This window comes from Carassius gibelio, chromosome A16 (assembly GCF_023724105.1).
Source record: "Carassius gibelio isolate Cgi1373 ecotype wild population from Czech Republic chromosome A16, carGib1.2-hapl.c, whole genome shotgun sequence".
Classification (NCBI taxonomy): Eukaryota; Metazoa; Chordata; class Actinopteri; order Cypriniformes; family Cyprinidae; genus Carassius; species Carassius gibelio.
The window spans coordinates 18,174,933-18,193,273 of NC_068386.1; the positions used below are offsets into that span (position 1 = coordinate 18,174,933).

General features: G+C 38.8%; 1 protein-coding gene across 2 annotated transcripts; it reads left to right on the forward strand.

Moving 5' to 3' along the window:
- The first annotated feature begins 214 nt into the window (after positions 1-214).
- LOC128030822 (serine/threonine-protein phosphatase 6 regulatory ankyrin repeat subunit A) lies at positions 215-18,078 on the forward strand. Of its 2 annotated transcripts, none has more exons than XM_052618836.1 (28): positions 215-440; positions 4,027-4,110; positions 4,219-4,297; positions 4,417-4,487; positions 5,829-6,029; positions 6,217-6,304; positions 6,413-6,555; positions 9,758-9,970; positions 10,071-10,149; positions 10,236-10,350; positions 10,538-10,620; positions 10,748-10,811; positions 11,064-11,132; positions 11,223-11,363; positions 11,451-11,562; positions 11,642-11,668; positions 11,752-11,826; positions 11,961-12,162; positions 12,857-12,944; positions 13,036-13,153; positions 13,266-13,485; positions 14,199-14,286; positions 14,370-14,453; positions 15,396-15,541; positions 15,644-15,726; positions 15,849-15,931; positions 16,016-16,107; positions 16,553-18,078. In XM_052618836.1, the coding sequence occupies exons 1-28, from the start codon at positions 414-416 to the stop codon at positions 16,834-16,836; spliced, it is 3,159 nt and encodes a 1,052-aa protein (XP_052474796.1). In that variant the 5' UTR covers positions 215-413; the 3' UTR covers positions 16,837-18,078. The 2 variants fall into 2 exon arrangements, with proteins under 2 accessions (XP_052474796.1, XP_052474797.1); XM_052618837.1 differs by having other exon boundaries at positions 10,541-10,620.
- Positions 18,079-18,341: the final 263 nt, after the last annotated feature.

Below are 18,341 nucleotides of genomic sequence, written 5' to 3' on the forward strand. Positions count from 1 at the left end.
TTCATTGTAATGCGTGTTGTATTCAACAACATTGTAAAAAGTGAAGTGGAAGTCACTTTGCAATAGAGAAACACGCTCTTCTTGATCTGAAACGTACTGTAAAATTGTTACGCACACACACAACAGCGTTCCACGGTTCACAAGCAAGCGTCTCCACCGTCTGGCTTTTAACCAATCGTCGTTCTTTTTACTGTCGCTTAAGCACTGTCTAGCCAATCATCGTCCCAGTTCTTTGCGCGGTAGCAGTGGCGGTAATGTTATGGAGTTTTCTCCCCTTCTTTTCAGTGGCAAGTAGGAAACCCCAGGCCTACTGGAAACGCTAGATTTACCGAAATCAAAACATCAGCATTCCAGTGGTGTTGGTGAATAATATACGTTTAGTTCTGCATGAGAGCCAAGGAGAGCATCGAAACATGGTGGTTCTCAAAATTAGAGACCAGGTGAGTGATGTCTGAAACAGCTAGCCGAGTTAAGCTAACGAGTGCTAACACGCCAGTGAACGACCCAGCAACCTCACAGACAATTAAACTATCCAAAGTCATTTAACTAAAGCCGTTTCAGTGGACGAATACGTGCTATGTTGTGCTATACGCAAAAAGCAGAGCGAAATGTAATTTGTAGGCATTTGTCATCTCACGCAGAAGGAATGTAACGTTAGCTTATACTTGCTAAGCTAAATGTGTGCGAGCCACGATATTAGAATAACGGGCTGTGACTGATGAAGTGTACACTGTTAGTTTAATAATCATCTGTAACTGTTATAAGTAATTAATAAATCGCACAAGTCTTCTGCTTACTTGTGTTAGGGCTTGGGCAACAGTTGGTCTCGTGAGGTTAGATGGTGAACATCTTTTTGTCCACTGCTGGCTTTGAAAATATCGGAATTGGTTTTGATTAAAATAGTTTTGTTTATAGATTGGAAGCCATATAAAATTACAACTTTAATGTCAGTCTGTGTTAGCCGACACGACAGGTGTATGGTCGCCCATCAGTGATGTATAAATCCAGTCATGCTTTGCAGCCCCAAAACATAAATACAATATTGATTAAAATCGGGAGATTTTGGTTTGACAGTTGATATTTGTCAATCTTAACATGGTATGTGAACTTTTATATAAGATCTGTCTAGCATAGAGGAGTTTCAAGAATAGAGTGACTTTACAGGTGAACTGATCCGGTCAGGCCAGTGGTTTAGAGTTTTACTTGCTCTGTCAAAATTTTACTGTCTCTGCCACAAAACAAAAACAAAAAAACATGCTTTTTGTTGTTGTTTTAAACGCATGTAACCTAATAAATTCTAATAAACAAAAATTCTAATGAATAAGGTTATGATAGTTTTCAGTACCACAGCAAAACCTACTAGCCTTACTAATATAAAGTTAACATCAGGTATATACAGCAGTTCTGGTTTCTTTCCTAACTGTTATTGTTAGCTTGAAACACAACTTACTGTTTATGAAGACAATGCCAATATGAGAATTTTGACATAACTATGCGAAATTTGACATAAGAGCAAATCGTCTATTCAGGTGTGATAAGACATGGAAAAGAACTCAGTCTTCTTTGGTATTGTCTTGTGATTAAAAGGGATAAATTAGCTTGAAGGCTTAAATGGGTAAGACGTAAAAACATGCAAATGATAAACTTTTGTGACAGTAGCTGTCCTGACTGTTATTCACTTCAGCCCCAGGACATCAGGCATTTTTTTTATTCTGTGAGCCCTGCTTATGCACTTGCAGTGTATTCCAGGTGTTCTCCGGATGTCAGACCCATGACTTTGTCATTTCCAGTTCCTTGTTCTCTCCGTTGACTTCCAGTAAAAGTAGGAGAGCTTGTATCATGTTGTCTTAACGTTTGTACATTTACACGTTTACGTCACCTGGCGTGTGTTGTCTCCAGTTAGGAAGGACGAGGAGATACAGACGAGCTCATCACCATGGGGATGGCATTAGCTAGAGGAGCTCGTTAAAGGAGACCGAACACGATCGCATCGCTTGATTGGACGATTAAACCCTGTATGCATGCAGTAGAGCGCAGGCCACATGTGACAAATAGAGCCTTGTCTCGGCTTAGAGCCACTGAAGGAGTCTTTTCAAGTGAAGCTTTCTTCAAGCACAATTGTTTGCTTATGTTCTCACGACTCTCAGTGTAAGCTTGGCCTTCATCTGATAACCTGAACTGAGACTAACTGGTTTAGCTGAGCTAGCGAAGATCTGGGTAGATGAACTCTAAATAATCTGTGGACCTTTTTTTTTTTTTTTTGTAGTAGTAGTAATAGTTGAGCTGCATGCATATAAAACAAAAAATCTTACATTTTTCTTATTGTGCTTTAAAAATGTGTGCTGTCTAATGTGACGTCAGATGAACGAAACTTCTCCAAACCTGTATATAGCTCATGTAATTTTGAATGCCGTGCGGACTCTGTTGTTCTCAAGGGTAGTGCGTGCCCGTGGTGTGAATCCTGAGGTAAATTAACACTTGGCTTGGTTATCAGAATTTTCTGCATCCCATTTCACAATACTCAAGAATGTGTGACTGAACACTTCCTGTAACTCGGCATAGTGCACATACTTCCCATGAGTCACAGCAAGCCTGTACTGCAGGAGATGCAAAAGATGCACAGTTCTAAACATTTGTTTTTAAAACTGATGGTAAAGTATGGAATATCTATAGAGATAACATGAATAATCTGGAGGAAATGGGTCTCTGCACAGGAGAACTCGTCAGTGGTTTTCTTTGAATGGGTTGCACTCATAGTTTTATTTGGCTTCTCTGTCACCTGTTGGAACTTGCACTGTTTTTGCTCGTGAAAGATGGCTGATTTGATTAACATTAACTTAGTTGTCTGTGTCCTTGCTGAGCCAGTAGCACAAGCTTCACTGCTGGGAGGAACAGTGGTGTCCAGCACTGACTCATGCCGGTTTGGAGCAGATCTGCACTGTCTGCACCATCTGCTCTCTCCATGCTGATGCATGTTTTGCATCCATCCTTCAATTAATGATGAACATATTTTGTTATCTATTATTTTGAGCTTCCTCTCTGGTTCCTCTCTTCTAGTTTTAAACCAGCCCATTTAACTTATAATGAAGGTAATTTGTTTTAATATTTGACAGTTTAGAATCTTGAAAAGTAAGCTTCCTTGAACTGTTAAAAATGTGCCACATTTATTGGAATAAGGATCTGATCGTGATATTGAAATTAATGTTACAATTTTCAAATGCTGATCTAATAGAACTGAGCTATCCTCAATTCAGGATTTAAAGAATCTAAAATTGAGTACATTTCTGTTTTTTGATTTGTTACTCTGTGGATCTGGTAGAGACATGTCTGAATGTCACTTCTGTTTCCTCTCATAGCCAAATTGTAAAAATTGCCACGTTGGTAATGAATAGAGATACACCAGTTGCAATTTTCTTGGCCAATTCTGATTTTCTTTTAAGTGTGACCTGCCGATACAGATTTTTACTGATTACGATTTTCTTTCTAAGAGCAATAGCCTAAGTGACAGCATATACATACCATGTATAGCTCATCACCATAAAGTTGACCTGACTTTAACTCTCCTTGATGCCCACACCATCCAAGACGCTCCGCTGCACGCTGGAGCTCACCACCAGCTCACTTTGAAAATAAATTACTTCTGGCCACTTTGGCCCGGTTAGGGAAAAAAAAATGATGAGTGATTAAAGAGTCGAGTGTCAATTCGCACTGCAGCTCAAAGACAAAACGGGGATATAGAGGTTGGTTTTATTTTGAATCACTCTGGCCCTTGAGGATGCACTTATATAAGCAATACCCAGGCAGTCTCACGACAACAATACCTCTAGGTGTTGTTGCTTCAGTTTGCTGTTGGAAGTCTACGGGATAGTGATTCAGCCATGTTTTGCCCAGCTGTGGCAAACATTATATCAGACTCTGCATTTAAGTTCACCTCTCAGGACACCGAGACAGTGTCACAGTTCAGATTTGGCCATGTTTCTCATTGTCAGTTTTGCGATCTGATGTGTGTGTGTCTTTGTCTTTCAGCCTGCCCTTCTAAAAGCGATTTTCAATGTCGATCCGGATGAAGTACGCTCTCTCATTTTCAAGAAAGAGGATGTGAATGTACAAGTAAGATTAAAAAGAATAAAAACTTTGTCATGGCTGGATTTTTTATTTATCCACCTTGTATTTTGAAGTGGTTCTCTTAGTAATAAAGAAACTTTTTTTTTTCCCCAGGACAATGAAAAAAGGACTCCACTGCATGCAGCTGCTTACCTAGGAGATGCTGAGATTATAGAGCTCTTAGTTTTATCGGGTAAATGCGTGAATATTCATCATAATGAAGCTAATTTTCTGAAGCTTTGATTCCAGGTGTCTTCAGATGTGGCTTTGATGTATTGTTTTACTGTTATTCATGTTTTGCTTGTGATGTAGGGGCTAGGGTGAATGCCAAAGACAACAAATGGCTGACTCCTCTGCACCGCGCAGTAGCATCCTGCAGCGAGGTAAAGCCACAGAGACACACACTTGGATTCTCAAGGTTTTGCCTGAAGTCTGCTTCTTGAAGAACCGAATTGTCACAGAACCACAATATCAGTAGTGAATACCAAAATCTTGACACAGATTCTGGCATCACGGCACAAAAAGATATGCTTTTGAAACAATTATTTTATTGAATTTTTTTTAAATATTCATATACACATTTTCAAGTAAACTACAGTTTAATCTAACGATAAGTAAACAATCTATAAATTAATAAGACATTGCATCTAGCAATTATCAGAGTAAACGGTAATAAAATAAATGAAAACTTAAAAATAAATAAACCTTTACAAGCAAAGGAATACATAAAGCAATTAACCAATTATATAAGTACCATATTTTTCGTACTATAAGTCGCACCTGAGTATAAGTCGCATCAGTCCAAAAATACGTCATGATGAGGAAAAAAACATATATAAGTCACACTGGACTATAAGTCGCATTTATTTAGAACCAAGAACCAAGAGAAAACATTACCGTCTACAGCCTACAGAGTGCGCTCTGTCTTCAGTGTAGACTACAGGAGCACTGAGCAGCATAGAGCGCCCTCTCGCGGCTGGAGACGATAATGTTTTCTCTTGGTTCATGTCTCTTGGTTCATTTCTCTCGGTTCATGTCAAATTAATTTTGATAAATAAGTCGCACCTGACTATAAGTCGCAGGACCAGCCAAACTATGAAAAAAAGTGCGACTTATAGTCCGGAAAAACGGTAATGTAAAAGTTCCTGTTAGGTTTGTTGGGTTTCTGTGAATTTAAAAAAATGACTTAAATATGCCTTTATACAAATTAAAGCCTTAATTTTGCAATACTAATAAATTAAGATACATTTACTTTAGCTGTAAAAAAAAAAAAAAAAAAAAAAACACACACATCTTGGAAAAATTATGTGAGTTTATGCCTAAAACAAGAGAATACGCGTCAAATATTTTTGCAGTGTGAATAGAAGGTACAGTAAAGTAATATCCATATTCTAGTGGTTGAGAGCAGAGCTATTTTATAGTAATGAAGATTGGAGGTTGTTGCTAATGAAACTCATTGTTGGATCCTTATGTATTGTGTTCAATTAATTCCATAAATTAGATTTTCCTAATCTTTAAAAGGTCTTAAATATACTTAATCTGCAAAAACCCTGTCTCTGAGACTTCAGGCACTAATATTTTTGACTTGAGCTCATACTTGTTAATTGACAAATTGTGACTTGGTTGAAGTTGTGAAAGTATGCAGCCAAAAATTAAGGGAACAAAGTTAAAAAGTAATCTTCTGATAATTGATCGTTCTCTTCATGTGACCTTGTGTGTTGCAGGAGGCGGTGCAGGTTTTGTTGAAGCACTCTGCTGATGTGAATGCTCGTGATAAGAACTGGCAGACTCCTCTACACGTGGCCGCTGCTAACAAGGCAGTCCGCTGTGCTGAGGCGTTAGTGCCACTGCTTAGCAATGTTAATGTATCAGATAGGGCTGGACGCACAGCTCTGCACCACGCTGCCTTTAGTGGCCACCTGGAGGTCAGTGAACATCCATTTGCATGTGTGTGGGATATTGAAATTATGTTCAGAATTCATAAAGTACCTTGAGGTAAAATTGAGAGATAAATATTTAACGTTATTTAAATTCAGGGGTTTTTTTGCACACTGCAAATGTATTGTTTTATTAATGTCCTCCATGTGAAAAGTATGCATGGTTTTATGTCAGATGGTGCGGTTACTGCTATCCAGGGGAGCAAATATAAATGCGTTTGATAAGAAGGACAGAAGGGCAATCCACTGGGCAGCATACATGGGTGAGACAGAGCGATTATTTGTTTTCCAGCCTCTTTCACAACCATATGTGGGATCTGTAAATTCAAAACCCTTTCAAATCCTCAAGTCGTCTCTTTTCTTTATCTCAGGACACATGGAGGTGGTGAAACTGCTGGTGTCTCATGGTGCTGAGGTGACATGTAAGGATAAGAAAGCTTACACACCACTCCACGCTGCAGCGTCCAGCGGGATGATCAGTGTAGTGAAGTATCTGCTGGACTGTGGAGTGGATGTGAGTGTTCACATTGTCATACTTTCTTAAAGGGACAGTCCACCCAAAAATGAAAATTCTGTCATCATTTACTCACCCTCATGTTATTCCATACCTGTATGAATTGCTTTCTTATGTTGAATGTAAAAGAAGGTATTATATAGATTGCTGTTAACAGTTGTTGGTTGCCATTGACTTCCATTGGAATCAATAGGCAGAATCAAAATTTTTAATTTTACAATTGGTGTCTGATTCCTGACCTTAGGTATCCGATTCCAGAATTGAAATAGATCTTCGATTCCCAACCCTACATGAAACTAATGTTATGATTAGAGATCGACCGATATGGGTTTTTCTATAGCCGATGTTTAGAGGTCAGGGTCGGCCGATATGTGCTGCCGAATTTTAGGACTGATATTTTGAAGTTTTCCCTTCATTTGCATGCAAAAATGTCACACTAATAATAAGTGGATGCACAACATTTCTAAACTTATCATCATTTATTGAGCACTGACTTGAACCATCTCTCGAATCTTAATTTTGTGCACTGCACAGTATTAAAATAAAAAATGTATCCAAAGTTAACCAAACTAATCAATAGACTGACCAAGTATTAAATATATAAAACAGATATATATATATATATATATATAGCTCGGTTCAGTGTCGCTGTCCGTGATACGCGGCTCTCTCTCTCGTGCGCACCGAACACAGCACGCGAGTAACCAGCTGCTCTGTTCAGCTTTTCCGCATCTTGTTTTTGGATGTTTTAATGTTTAAATCGGCAAGCGGTAAGGCTTAAAACATGTGAAGAAGATAAGCTTTCGTGACGATGCGCAGCAGTGGCCCGTCAACTGTCATGAGCATCTTTTTAGGCTGGCCTCAGCCAGTCGGTTATATAAAATATCAAGGTGAAAGTCATCATAGCTTGCTTAGTATAGACCCAGCTCCCAACCCAACCTCGAGAATAGATTTAACGGCTATATTTTTTTTATCGACCAATAAGAGTCTCACGTTAATGCAGATAATGGCCCACCACTAATATATATATATATATAATCTGTTTTATATAAGTCAATCATTTCCATAAAAGTTTTAGAGCATTTATCAAGAAGATTTTTTTCAAGTTTGTTGGAACATAAATGTAAACTTAAATATACATTTAAATAAAATTGTATAAATAAAAATCTATTAAACTGAAAAATATATAAAAAATACATAATAGTAGTGCTGCAAACACACTAGCAACCAGGAACATTTGTGTTTGGTATAAATGACACAGAACATCTAAAGTGCATTCTAATTTCAAACTTGCATCGCAGTCTGTTCATTATTAAAATAAAGTACAGTCAACCAAACATATAAAAGGTTACACTGGTCAGTTTCAATAAACCGTAGTATACTGGTCCACTCTGCTGTTATGCCAAGGACGTTTTTGCTCATGTGAAGAGGATGATCTTTTCAATCTAGTTTACATTAAAAAAAATCTAATATTATAGGTTAACATTCAGATACATTGCAAACATGGAAACATTTGGAAATGTGCAGAACGAGATGTTAGCAATAATGTCCAAATACATCTGGTCAGACTCGCGCTCGCTCATCCTCGTATGCACACACTCATGCACTGTCTCGATCTAATGCACTGTAAATGCCGGATTTTTTTAAACAAATAGGCCTCGCGGAACCCACAAATTCTAAATCGAATATTTTGCAGAACAGGATTAAACAAAAAAGTACTGGTCATAATACTTGCATAAAATGTTTGATTTGAAAAAAGCACTTCATTGACTGCTCAGCACAGCCACAAGCATCACAGTTATGTTTTTGATAGTTTTATTTTTAATGCTAGTATCATTTGAAAACATTGCAAATGCGTTTTAAAATACAACAACGACCACCACAAAACCATTTAAAGAGGCGCATTCAGAGGACTCCTTGACAGGAAACAGTCAACAAAGTAAAATTATCTCAAATGTATCTCTCTTGATTTTATCAAATGATCATAATCACATCTATACATTTTACAGTCCTGCTACTAGCATTTTATTTAGACTAAAACCCTTTTAATTCAGGTGAGAAGCCAGCTATTGTCTGCATCAAATCATGCTTCCGGACAAATGTCATTCACCGTTCTGGGCAGCTTCAGGATAGCTGTCTCTCTGAGCACGGTGCTGTCTGTGAGCAGGCCAGTAACGTAGCCCTCAATCACACTGCAGTGTTCGTGAGAGCTGCAACATCTCCGCCCCATTTACAGAGTGAAATTCTCTGACTACCTTTATCTCCCAGGACTGTTGTTGAATCTTCTAAAAGGTTTGACTTGGGATCCTTCACATTAGGCAGCAGCAGCACTTTCCATCGCACCAATAACAAGGAGCTGCCCGCCGACGTGCCTGACTTTAAATCGGCACTACTAAACACGGATACCGTCTGATGCCGATATATACAAAAATGACAAATATCGGCCCGATATATCGGTCGACCTCTAGTTATGATTTCTCCTTGATTTACAGCTTGTGAATAATAGAGAGATGTTTTAATTAGTAATTGACCGATATAGATTTTTTTGATGGATGATGCTTACATTTATCACAATATTAATTTAAAATAGCCTGGCATCACCAGTGCTATCAAAATAAAAGTCCTGATGCTTTCAAAATAAAATAATCTGGTACTCATCAGCCACACAGAAAAACAAAAAGCCAAAAATAAATAAATAGCAGTTTCTTTACTTTTTTCAATTACAGCATTTTATTAAAAGGTGTTTTTTTGTGTGTGTATTTTTGTAATTTAATGGCAACAATGTTGCAAAGATGCTTCAGTTATGTACCTGTTTATATTGATCAGAGTGTGAAGTGTGAAAATAAGCATTTTGGCAGTGAGCAAGATTTTCAGTTTGGCAAATGAGTAAATTGGCAGTCAGTTTGATTGACAATAACATAATGGAATGCTTCACTTAACGTGGTTTGCTTTTACACAGGCATTTGTACTTATGTTTATGGGGGTGGTTGGGTCCAAGTATGGTTCAGATGGCATCATGCCAACCTTTTCATCTAGAGATCCACTTCAAAAGAACTAAAAAAGTAGTCTGCTGTGCTAATCAAGAACATCAATGACTAATTGGGCTGCACCACAATACTTCAATCACACATTCTACTAGACACAGGTTTGAAATTAACTGGGTGTGAATGTCTGAACATTTGAATTGTGGACATGCTTACAGATGAATGAGTCAAACGCGTATGGGAACACGCCGCTGCATGTGGCATGCTACAATGGTCAGGATGTGGTGGTGAACGAGCTGATCCAGTGTGGTGCAAACGTGAACCAGGTTAATGAGAAGGGCTTCGCACCCCTGCACTTCACGGCTGCCTCACGGCACGGAGCACTCTGCCTTGAGCTGCTTGTGGGAAATGGAGCTGATGTCAATATCAAGGTGGGTCTTCTATTATTGCTGTACATTTATGATGTGTAAAAATCTCCACTGAACTCCATTGAAGCTTTTAATTGGTTGTTTATAATTGCTTTTTATGCAGAGTAAGGATGGTAAGACCCCTCTACATATGACCGCAGTCCACGGGAGGTTCGGAAGATCTCAGGCAATTATTCAAAATGGTGAGTCTTCAGTTTTGACATTTCCCATTACTGATGTGCAACCCCGCAGTATCTGACAGTGTCTTGTTTGTTTCGTGTATGTGTAGGTGCTGAGATAGACTGTGAAGATAAGAACGGGAATACTCCTCTGCACATCGCAGCTCGATATGGACACGAGCTTCTCATCAACACACTGATCATTAATGGAGCTGATACAGCCAAGTAAGAATTCTCATTCCCATGTGCTTGTTAATTACTGAATATAACAGCTTTGTTTTATTTATGCATTTAGGGAGAAGTTCATTATTCAAATCCCTTTGAAAACCCAAGAATGTTGTAATTGATCCCACATGCATACACAGTGAGATGCTCCAGTCTGTCTGATTGTAACATTCGATCTTTCTTTTAGAAGGGGTGTTCATGGCATGTTCCCACTGCATTTGGCTGCTCTCAGTGGCTTCTCGGACTCCTGCCGTAAGCTGCTGTCATCGGGTAAGCTGTATCACTGCTCAGATAGCCAGCAAGTGCACTTTTTGTGCATGGATTACATCATTTATTGCTGTGTAATAGTGTTCCCTTTTCCTTATGAAGATAAACTGAGAATATCTCTGTCTTCCAGGCTTTGATATAGACACCCCTGATGATTTTGGAAGGACCTGTTTACATGCTGCTGCTGCTGGCGGGTAAAATTATTTTTATGGTCTGTGACGTGATGACAATATTTATTGAAAATAATAATAGTAGTTTGCACACATCTAGATATATAGATCAAATATTTACCGATGGTTGCAACACAACATCATTAAATTGAAACTTTTCTTGAAAATGGTATAAAAGTTTGTCATCGTCCAGCTTAGTGAATCCAATTTAATGTTTCGTTCAAGAAGTTTGAGCATGTGTTTCATCATCTAATCAAAATGTGTTTTCCACCACAGAAACCTTAATTGTCTGAATCTTCTCCTCAACACGGGGGCAGATTTCAACAGGAAGGACAGCTTTGGAAGGTGAGTTTACCTTTACACTCCCATTCATTATGCTTTTGGCTCTATGATAGTTTTGATTGTGAGACTTGTGCAAACAATCTCTTTTTTTAGGACACCTTTGCACTACGCAGCTGCAAACTGCAACTACCAGTGCCTGTTTGCTTTGGTGGGTTCAGGAGCCAACGTCAATGAGCTTGACAAGAGGGGCTGCACCCCCCTCCACTACGCCGCTGCTGCTGACGCAGATGGAAAGTTAGTTACAGTTTTGCATACTAGTGATCCGTGTGGGTAACTTGTTAAATGACGTTCATTTACTAGTCTCTCTCATTTCCTAACTAGGTGCCTGGAATATTTGCTGAGGAATGACGCTAACCCAGGGATCCGAGACAATCAGGGCTACAATGCAGTGCATTACGCCTCTGCTTATGGACACCGTCTGTGTCTAGAGCTGGTGAGACGATTTGTAATGATGTGATTGGGTCTATGTTTTTAATATTTTTGGCTTACTGTATTTCTGTCCTCCTCATCAGATTGCAAGTGAAACTCCTTTAGATGTGGTAAGTGCTGTCACACGCAGCATAAACCTCTATTGTCACAGAGTGATGAGACCTAAATAGATCTGTTGTGTCTTGTTTTGAAGTTAATGGAAACCTCAGGGACAGACATACTGAACGACTCTGATGTACGTGCTCCTGTGAGCCCTCTACACCTGGCTGTGAGTACAGTCTCCATCTTGTTTGTTCACCAAATGCTGGGAAACATTATTTGACTCCTTTTAATTCTCTTACACTTTCTGGCTTGGGATCCTCTCAGATTATGTTTAACGGTTGTTTTAATGGATGTCGTCAGGCATATCATGGACATCACCAGGCTCTTGAGATACTGGTTCAATTTCTGCTGGATTTGGATGTGAAAACAGCGCAAGGACACACGCCGCTGGACCTGGCTGCCTTCAAAGGCCATGTTGAATGTGTGGATGTGCTCATCAACCAGGGGGCGTCCATCCTAGTGAAGGACTACACGCTCAAACGCACCCCCATCCATGCTGCTGGTACGATGTACAAAGATAAAGAGATGACGTGAAGTTCAGTTATTTGCATAATTCTACTAAACACCGATCTGTTGTAAATCTGATTTTCTTTTTATTGGTTAAAGAGTTAGTTCACCCAAATATTAAAATGATGTCTTTGATGACTCACCCTCATGTCGTTCCAAACCCGTAAGACCTTCGTTCATCTTGGGAACACAGTTTAAGATATTTTAGATATAGTCCGAGAGCTCTCAGTCCCTCCATTGAAGCTGTGTGTGCGGTATACTGTCCATGTCCAGAAAGGTAATAAAACATAATCAAAGTAGTCCATGTGACATCAGAGGGGCATTTAGAATTTATTGAAGCATCGAAAATACATTTTGGTCCCAAAAAAAAAAAAAAAAGACGACTTTATTCAGCATTGTTTTCTCTTCCGGGTTGTGAGTGTGACTTCTGTGACTGTTGACGTACGATGCTGCTGACGTCTTATCTTTGTTATTGGGTGCGCCAGAAAACACGTCAACAGTTATTTATATATATATAAACAAACTATAACTGATCATGGATTCTTGACACAAGGCAGAGCTAACACTTCTGTTCATATTCAGCTAAACAGGCACAAAGTTGATATTATCGGCAGATTTATCATCCTAGTGGATATATATATCGGTTTAATACTAATGCCAGAATGTTTTACTGTTCATATCTCTCGCAGCCACAAATGGTCACTCTGAATGTCTCCGTTTGCTCATCGGAAATGCTGACCTGCAGAGTGCAGTGGACATTCAGGATGGGATTGGCCAGTAAGTACATAAGACTATTTTCCAGTTGCTCCTTATAGAAGATCATGGAGATTAGAGATTGTGGAGTCTTATTTATATACGTGTTTCCCAGGACGCCTCTGATGCTGTCAGTGCTGGGTGGACACATAGACTGTGTATACTCCCTTCTTAATAAAGGAGCCAATGTGGATGCCAAAGACAAGCGAGGCCGCACTGCTCTGCACAGAGGGGTAAAACATGACTGATTTCCTTTGGCACTTAGAGGATTTCTACTGGCACTGGCTCTCACCTGTGCTAGTGCTTTTAAGAGTGGCTCATGGATGTGTGTGTTGTTCCATCCAGGCGGTAACAGGCCATGAGGAGTGTGTGGAGGCTCTGCTGCAGCACAGTGCCAGTTTCATGGTACGGGACTGTAGGGGGCGCTCTCCAGTGCACCTTGCGGCCGCCTGTGGCCACGTTGGGGTTCTGGGGGGCCTTCTGCATGCTGCCCAGTCAGTAGAGACCATTCCTGTCATCACTGACCACCAAGGCTACACACCCCTGCACTGGGCCTGTTATAACGGTGAATAAACACACTTGCCAATCACAGATTGATACACCCTACCTGTTTAAAGCCCTGCTCACACCAATCTGATCTCTGCAGGGTGCCCACTCTCATTGAAATATCAGGGATTAAAAAAAAAAAGTCATAAATCTCTATAGTTCAATGTAATGTAAAGCAAACTTAACATTTTCTGTCTGGTTATAATCTGCTTGAAGGCTCAGGAAGGCGAAACCTCTTGAGCTATGTTCAAATTGAAGTTTTTTTAGGGACTTTTATTAACTGATCAGCATAATTTATTATAATCTTATTTTAAGCAATATTAGTTGGAATACAAACAGAATCTCTTCTCTCTCAATCGACTGGACAAGTCATTGGTCAGAAAGGGTGGGAACCCTGCAAAATGTTAAAACAGTTCATGAAAGCATGTTGTTCTGAAACATATAGATGGCATTAATCCGAGAGACAACTCCTATATAATTATTAATTTATTTGAAATAATATGGAGAGAAAAAAAATAGTTGAGACTTGTTGGAAAAGGATTCATTGGCATGCAGTCTCATTTTAAAATCTCTGTTGAAATCGCAAAGGTCTGATTTATTTTGACTAGATCATACAAGGTGAATTTCCAACAAGTACAATCACAAGAAGTTATTATTATTTTTTTGTTTTCTTTGAGCAGGACTCCAGAAGATTCCTAAATAAACCGTTGTGATACCAAATTGTCTCTGCAGGTCATGACACATGTGTTGAAGTGTTGCTGGAGCAGGAGTTATTTCATAAGACTGAAGGGAACACCTTTAGTCCCCTTCACTGTGCTGTGTAAGTGGATTTGGTTTGGATTGGTATGTGTTTAAAAGGGCCAAATATTGAAGATGTTTTTATTTATTTTTTCGTACCTTCAGTATAAATGACAATGAAGGAGCGGCTGAGATGTTGATAGACACATTTAGCCCTGCCATCGTCAATTCAACTGATTCCAAAAACAGGTACTGGTCCTATTCTGTTTATTCATTCTTTCATCAGTTAAGATTGATGGGGCTCGTGAGGACTCCTTTTGTTTGTTGTTTTTTTGAATATGAATTAAGTTTTAAAACCATTTCATGTATTTAATGTAATCTCAATGGTGGACAACACTGTGTTGTTACTGTTAACTAAAACTTTTAAAAATCCTTTTAGTTATAGCTGAAATAAAATAAGACATTTTAGATAGACTTAATTTAGTAAATTAAAGTTCTAAAATGACTAAAACTGAAAAAAAAGGATATAACAAAAATACTTACAAATAAAAACAAAAACTGAATTTATTAAAATAAAAGCCAATTAAAAATATTAAGAAATACTATGATAATTTGGATGTGTGTGTGTGTGACCTGGACCACAAAACGAGTCATAAGGGTAAATTTTTCAAATTGTGATTTATACATCTGAATAAATAAGCTTTCCATTGATCTATGGTTTAGGTTATGACAATATTTGGCCGAGATACAACTATTTGAAAATCTGGAATCTGATGGTGCAAACAAATGAAAAAAAAAAAAAAAAATCTCCTTTGAAGTTGTCCAAATGAAGTTCTTAGCAATGCATATTACTAATCAATAATTAAGTTTTGATATATTTGTATATTATATATATGGAACATGATCTTTACTTAATGTCGTAATGATTTTTCTCATAAAAAAATTCATAATAATAATTTTGAACCCTACAAATGTATTTTTGGCTGTTATAATACAAATAAACCAAATTGACTTAAGACTTTTTTTTCTGTTGGAAATTCAACCAAAACTATTCTATATGATACCTATGACACATTATGCTTATGGTAACAAATAATAAATAATCATTGTAAAAAAATAAAAAATAAAATAAAAGTTTTAACCCTGACTTTGTTTGTGGTCCCATTTGAACAATTTTCCTCTCTGTAACAGGACTCCTCTTCATGCTGCAGCGTTCACGGATCATGTGGAGTGTCTGCAGCTCTTGCTGGGTCAGAACGCACAGGTGAACTGTGTGGATGCTGGAGGCAAAACCCCACTCATGATGGCTGCTGAGAACGGCCAGACTAATGCAGTCGGTAGGACTTTGACACTCAAACCTCTCATGTTTCTGAGGTTCACAGTTAACTGAGTTTGTGTTTGTTTTTTGATGTGTCATGATGTCTGTCTGTGGTTGGCAGAGGTGTTGGTGAGCAGTGCAAAAGCAGATCTCACGCTACAGGATGCCAACAAAAACACTGCTCTCCATCTGGCTTGCAGTAAGGTAAGAAACACACTGTTCTCTCATGTCTTAATTCTTCATAATATGTAAGGATGTAGTATAGATTGTGTGATGTTCTAATATCTATTACGGTCACTGTATTGACTTTCATTTGGTCTCTGTAGGGTCATGAAACCAGTGCCTTGCTGATCTTGGAGAAGATCACTGACAGAAACCTCATCAACTCCACCAATGCAGCTTTACAAACGTATGGTCACAAATAATGCACTTACACTGATGTAAAAAATAATATAATAAACCATAAGCCTAATATGAAGTTGTCATGTTCCAGGCCCCTGCATGTTGCAGCCAGGAATGGCTTGACTGTGGTTGTCCAAGAACTACTAGCTAAGGGTGCCAGTGTGCTAGCCGTGGATGAAAATGGTAAATGCTGATGATTTATGACCTTAAAATAGGGTTGGAGATGCACAAAATGTATGTGAGAGTGTCTGTATATATGCTATAAATGCTGTTTTTTTTTTTTTTAGTTTTTTTTTATTATTCTTAAAATCCAGATTTTTATTTTACGTAGCACAACTATTTTGTTGTTTCTTGATCATCAAAGCAGTATATCAGAATGATCAAGTGAAAAAAAGTGATGTTACATACAGCCAAGTATGGTGACCCATACTCAGAAAAAAAAAAAAAAAAAACTTTGATCTCCCAATTTGTAATGTCTTTATATAGATTATATTATTTTTGTCTTCTGTTTAGGTTATTTTTGAAAATGATAATTTTATCAGTATCCGTTTTTCTATTACTGCAACATGCTTGTATTGTCCCCCATTGTAAAACCGGCCTGACGGGTCTTCTCTCATTTCTCTTAAAGGCTACACTCCGGCCCTTGCTTGTGCTCCTAACAAAGATGTGGCAGATTGCCTGGCGTTAATCCTGGCCACCATGATGCCAGTGTCTCCCGGTGGAGGTGCGGTACCCAGCCTCACGTTCAGTGCCATCAATCACTACACCAGCCCCTCCAAAAGTGTCACGTTCGACAGTCTGCCCATGCTCCGCTCCGAACACAGCTCCTATTGCAGTTTCAACAGCATCAGTCGCCACGACGGCTTCTACAAGGATGACGAGCTAAATGACTCTGACTCAGAGACTTACTGAGGAGGAGGAAAGGAGAGGCGCACATCTTGTCTTAATTACCCAGCGACCGGCCACTCTACAGAGCCTTAAGAGTCTCTACACACAACACACACAAATACACACACACATGTATGAGGCACAGCAGGCTGGCCCTCCCAGCCCCCTTATCCATCAGCTCAACTTCTGCCAGCACATCATGCCCTACACAAATATGACGGATAAGTGGGCGGACCTCCAGACACGGCAATAAAAGACAAGAATGGACAGCCTGGGACCAACTTTTTGCACAAGCAGTTTGACACTGTCGTAGTGCAACTGGGGTTTGAGATTCAGATCTCGAGGGAGGGTTTGAATCAGTCCCTGGTGAATGACTGGGATATTTGTGATGCTTTCAACGGTTTCAAGTCAGTGTGCACTTCTGAATCGATCATTTACAACTTGTGTGGGGGGGGGGGGGGTGATTTATTTTTAAAATACGATTTTAATATCTGTCAAATTCTCTGTCCCTCTGAGGGGGATAAAAAAAAATCAGCGTTTCATTAGTTTAAAAAAAACCAAGGGCAAAATTGAGGACATGAACATCAGCATTGTTATGCTTTTGGCCACAAGCATGAGTGAAGTTAAACAGCTGACTGTCTCCATCTTCAGTTTTAGGATAAATTATTCTTTTTATCTATGGTATTTATTTTTACTTTCCATATTTCATCATCATTTTGTGCCTTCATGAATTACTGTATGGAGAGAAGGGGCAGCTTGAAAGAACAAATCTACGATGCACAAGAAGCTCAACACTACGTCTGTGAGAAGCACTGAAAATGATGAGGCAAACGGCTCCCAGCATGCTTTGCTCCAGAATGAGGAACACTGTGTAAACCAATGGTAGAACAGCATTTGATCTCTTTGTGTGTTGATATATGAATATAAATATATATATATATATATATTATATTTTTTCTGACTCTTATTAACATGATTTGTTTTGGGCAGGTATGCTCGCTTTGATTTAGCTAATGAAACCACTCGATCCTTCTGTGATGGCTTGTCAGAAACCTGTGTTTGTCTCTTTTTAAGCTTTGATTCTGGAATGATTGAAACTGGAAATCTGTTCAGTACAGCTTCCCGGCTGAGAGGGGGTCAGCGGGTATCTGTTGGCTTTCCTGTCCTTTTTATGGAGGGGTCGAATACCACTGCTGCCCCCTACTCACAACCAGAGATTCCTGTATATTTTATGGTTGATTAAATAAATGAGTTCAGTACTTTGAATCGTATTTTTCTTATTGTCAAATATTTAAGAAAACCATGTACAAGTCAAGGAAAACCTGGAAATATTATGGAAATGTTACTTCCAGACTTATTTAAAATACATTTGAATAGGGATATATATGCATACACACACACACTACTGTGCAAAAGTCTTTGGCCACTAGTATTTTCACTGTGTGGAATGACAGAATCCGAAGAAGAAAAAGACTAAATCCAGAAGAACTGTGGAAAAGTATCCAATCCAAAAGAAACTCCTGCAAAAC

Excerpts from the sequence above, each read along its gene's own strand:
- LOC128030822 (XM_052618836.1), top strand. The coding sequence starts at position 414 with ATGGTGGTTCTCAAAATTAGAGACCAG. Across the intron at positions 11,133-11,222 it reads AGGAAGGACAGCTTTGGAAG|GACACCTTTGCACTACGCAG; the intron begins GTGAGTTTACCT and ends CTCTTTTTTTAG. Across the intron at positions 11,563-11,641 it reads ACCGTCTGTGTCTAGAGCTG|ATTGCAAGTGAAACTCCTTT; the intron begins GTGAGACGATTT and ends CCTCCTCATCAG.